Source organism: Sinocyclocheilus rhinocerous, unplaced genomic scaffold, assembly GCF_001515625.1.
Source record: "Sinocyclocheilus rhinocerous isolate Xijiao unplaced genomic scaffold, SAMN03320098_v1.1 scaffold1843, whole genome shotgun sequence".
NCBI classification, from domain to species: Eukaryota; Metazoa; Chordata; class Actinopteri; order Cypriniformes; family Cyprinidae; genus Sinocyclocheilus; species Sinocyclocheilus rhinocerous.
Window position 1 is genome coordinate 1 of NW_015624200.1, and position 749 is coordinate 749.

At 37.4% G+C, this 749-nt stretch overlaps 1 protein-coding gene across 1 annotated transcript in view; it reads left to right on the forward strand.

Moving 5' to 3' along the window:
* Positions 1–318: 318 nt before the first annotated feature.
* LOC107738553 (guanylate-binding protein 1-like) overlaps positions 319–749 on the forward strand; it is a gene marked incomplete at its 5' end in the record, with an annotated part of 2,793 nt that continues 2,362 nt past the window's right edge. The window contains one exon of the mRNA XM_016550321.1: positions 319–531. Coding sequence (XP_016405807.1) covers positions 319–531 — 213 coding nt within the window. The remainder of the gene's footprint in view (positions 532–749) is intronic.

A 749-nucleotide genomic window follows, 5' to 3' on the forward strand; every position in this document is an offset into this window, starting at 1 on the left:
AAACACACTGGTCAGGCAAAATTCATGAGTCAAAGTTCCCTATAGTTAAACTTCTGGTATTCGAGGATACATTGAAATTAGGTGATGTCTGTTTGAAGGGAGTTCTGGGCATATTTGGCTAGAAAGAATCGACACCATTCATTTTTTATTTTATTTTTTGGCTGTAATGAGTGATATGACATTTTAACCATTCAAAGAAATCTAAATGCACCATCACATTCAACTTTTGATTCAGATTAAATGTTATTTTTGAAGTAGTTGTAGCCTCTAAATGGTGTTTTAAGTTTACTGTCTCTGATATTTTGTGTGATGCTGCAGGAAGGCATTAATAAACTCTTTCATGGATACTTGTATCAAAATGAGGAGGCTTCAAGGAAAAGATGTGAGAATATTCTGTTATCCCTCTCTGGAACAATGACAGAGAAGCTGAAGAAAGGATCCTATGCCATACCTGGTGGTTATGTTCTCTTCTCCCAGGACCTTGAAGACATTGTGAAGAAATATAAAATTCAAGCCAATAAAGGAGTCAAGGTGATTATCAATGTTTGACACAATTACTGCCACAACCTAGGCCTTTTAGATATTAAGAGATCTCTGTAAGAGGCTTGCCAGTGTTTTCCTAGACTATGTGTACACAGAATATAGAATCAGCTGGGAATAATAGTGTTCCTGGTTCGAATCGTTCTGGCCAAATATTGAAGTGGCCTTCAGCAGGACACTGACTACTCTGCTGGCTGAGACATTGACAC